Source organism: Vitis riparia, chromosome 9 (assembly GCF_004353265.1).
Source record: "Vitis riparia cultivar Riparia Gloire de Montpellier isolate 1030 chromosome 9, EGFV_Vit.rip_1.0, whole genome shotgun sequence".
Taxonomy (NCBI): Eukaryota; Viridiplantae; Streptophyta; class Magnoliopsida; order Vitales; family Vitaceae; genus Vitis; species Vitis riparia.
Window position 1 is genome coordinate 21,162,919 of NC_048439.1, and position 1,607 is coordinate 21,164,525.

At 37.7% G+C, this 1,607-nt stretch overlaps 1 protein-coding gene across 1 annotated transcript; it reads left to right on the forward strand.

The window, feature by feature from the left end:
* Positions 1 to 1,054, forward strand: LOC117921923 (receptor-like protein 38). The gene is made up of 2 exons (XM_034839870.1): positions 1 to 621; positions 759 to 1,054. The coding sequence occupies exons 1-2, from the start codon at positions 192 to 194 to the stop codon at positions 1,052 to 1,054; spliced, it is 726 nt and encodes a 241-aa protein (XP_034695761.1). The 5' UTR covers positions 1 to 191.
* Positions 1,055 to 1,607: the final 553 nt, after the last annotated feature.

The following is a 1,607-nucleotide window of genomic DNA, read 5'->3' on the forward strand; positions in this document are numbered from 1 at the left end:
TTTCAACACATTTGAAAGCATCCCCAATTCCGGAATTCTTTGGATCTTTGAAGAATTTACAATATCTAAACATATCAAATGCGGGGTTTAGTGGTGTAATCCCTCCAAATTTGGAAAACCTCTCAAGGTTGCAGTATCTTGATCTTTCTTCTCAATATGGGAATGGTCTATCTACTGATAATTTTGAGTGGATGATGGGTCTTATTTCCTTGAAGCATCTCAAGATGAACCAAGTCGACCTTTCATTTGTTACATCAAATTGGGTGGATGTATTAAACAAGCTTCCATTTTTAACTGAGTTGCATCTATCTGATTGTCGCCTCTCGGGTTCAGTTTCTCTAGCCTCAGTAGTCAATTTTACTATGCTTTCTGTTATATCCATGAGCTGGAACTACCTTGATTCAACAATTTTGGAATTGCTTGTAAATATCAGCAGCCTTACATTCATTGATCTAAGCTACAACAGCTTAAACAGTATTCCTCTTGGTCTCAATCAGCTACCTAATCTGCAATACTTGAACCTGTATGGCAATGGAAATCTTACTGGCAATTGCTCTCAACAATTGAGGGAAGGTTGGAAAAAGATAGAGGTCCTCATTTTGGCTTCAAATAACTTTCATGGTAACTTCAAATAACTTTCACTGCTCTTCCTTAAATTTATTGCTTATGACTTTATAATTGGTATATATTATTATACTATTTGTTAATAGATGAATTTTTTTTTCTTTTCTTTTCTTTTTTTGTTCTTGGTGATGCAGGTAGCATTCCTGACTCCATTGGAAGCTTCTGCAACCTAAAATATTTGGACTTAGGCCATAATAACTTGACAGGAAGTTTACCTCAATTTCTGGAAGGAATGGAAAACTGCAGCTCTAAAAGTTATTTGCCTTACTTGACTAATTTGATCCTGCCCAACAATCAATTAGTTGGCAAATTAGCAGAATGGTTGGGACTGCTTGAAAATCTCGTGGAACTAGACCTGTCACATAACAAGTTTGAAGGCCTTATCCCTGCTTCTTTAGGGGCATTGTCAATCTTGAGAGCCTCAAACTAAACAATAACAGCCTTCAAGGTCCCATCCCTGCAACTTTAGGGTCATTGCAATACTTGACAGATATGTGGCTTGGAACTAACCAACTGAATGGGACTCTCCCAGATAGTTTTGGACAGCTTTCTGAATTACTTTACCTGGAAGTTTCTTTCAATAGTTTGACAGGGATTCTCTCTGCAGAGCATTTCTCAAAGCGAAGTAAGTTGAAACATCTGTACATGCAGTCCAATTCAGGTTTCAATTTGAATGTAAATTCCAGTTGGATCCCCCCTTTCCAGATCTGGGACCTTGCTTTTGGTTCATGCAGTTTAGGTCCTTCTTTTCCAGCTTGGCTTCAGTCCCAAACGGAGCTTGTGTCTCTTGATTTCTCAAACACTAGCATTTCAAGTCCCATACCAAACTGGTTTTGGAATCTTTCTTCTAATTTAGATTTCTTAAATCTTTCTCTCAATCACTTGCATGGCCAGTTACCAATCCATTAAATGTTTCTCAATATGCATTGATTGATTTCAGCTCCAACCTCTTTGAAGGACCTATTCCTCTTCCAACCAAAACT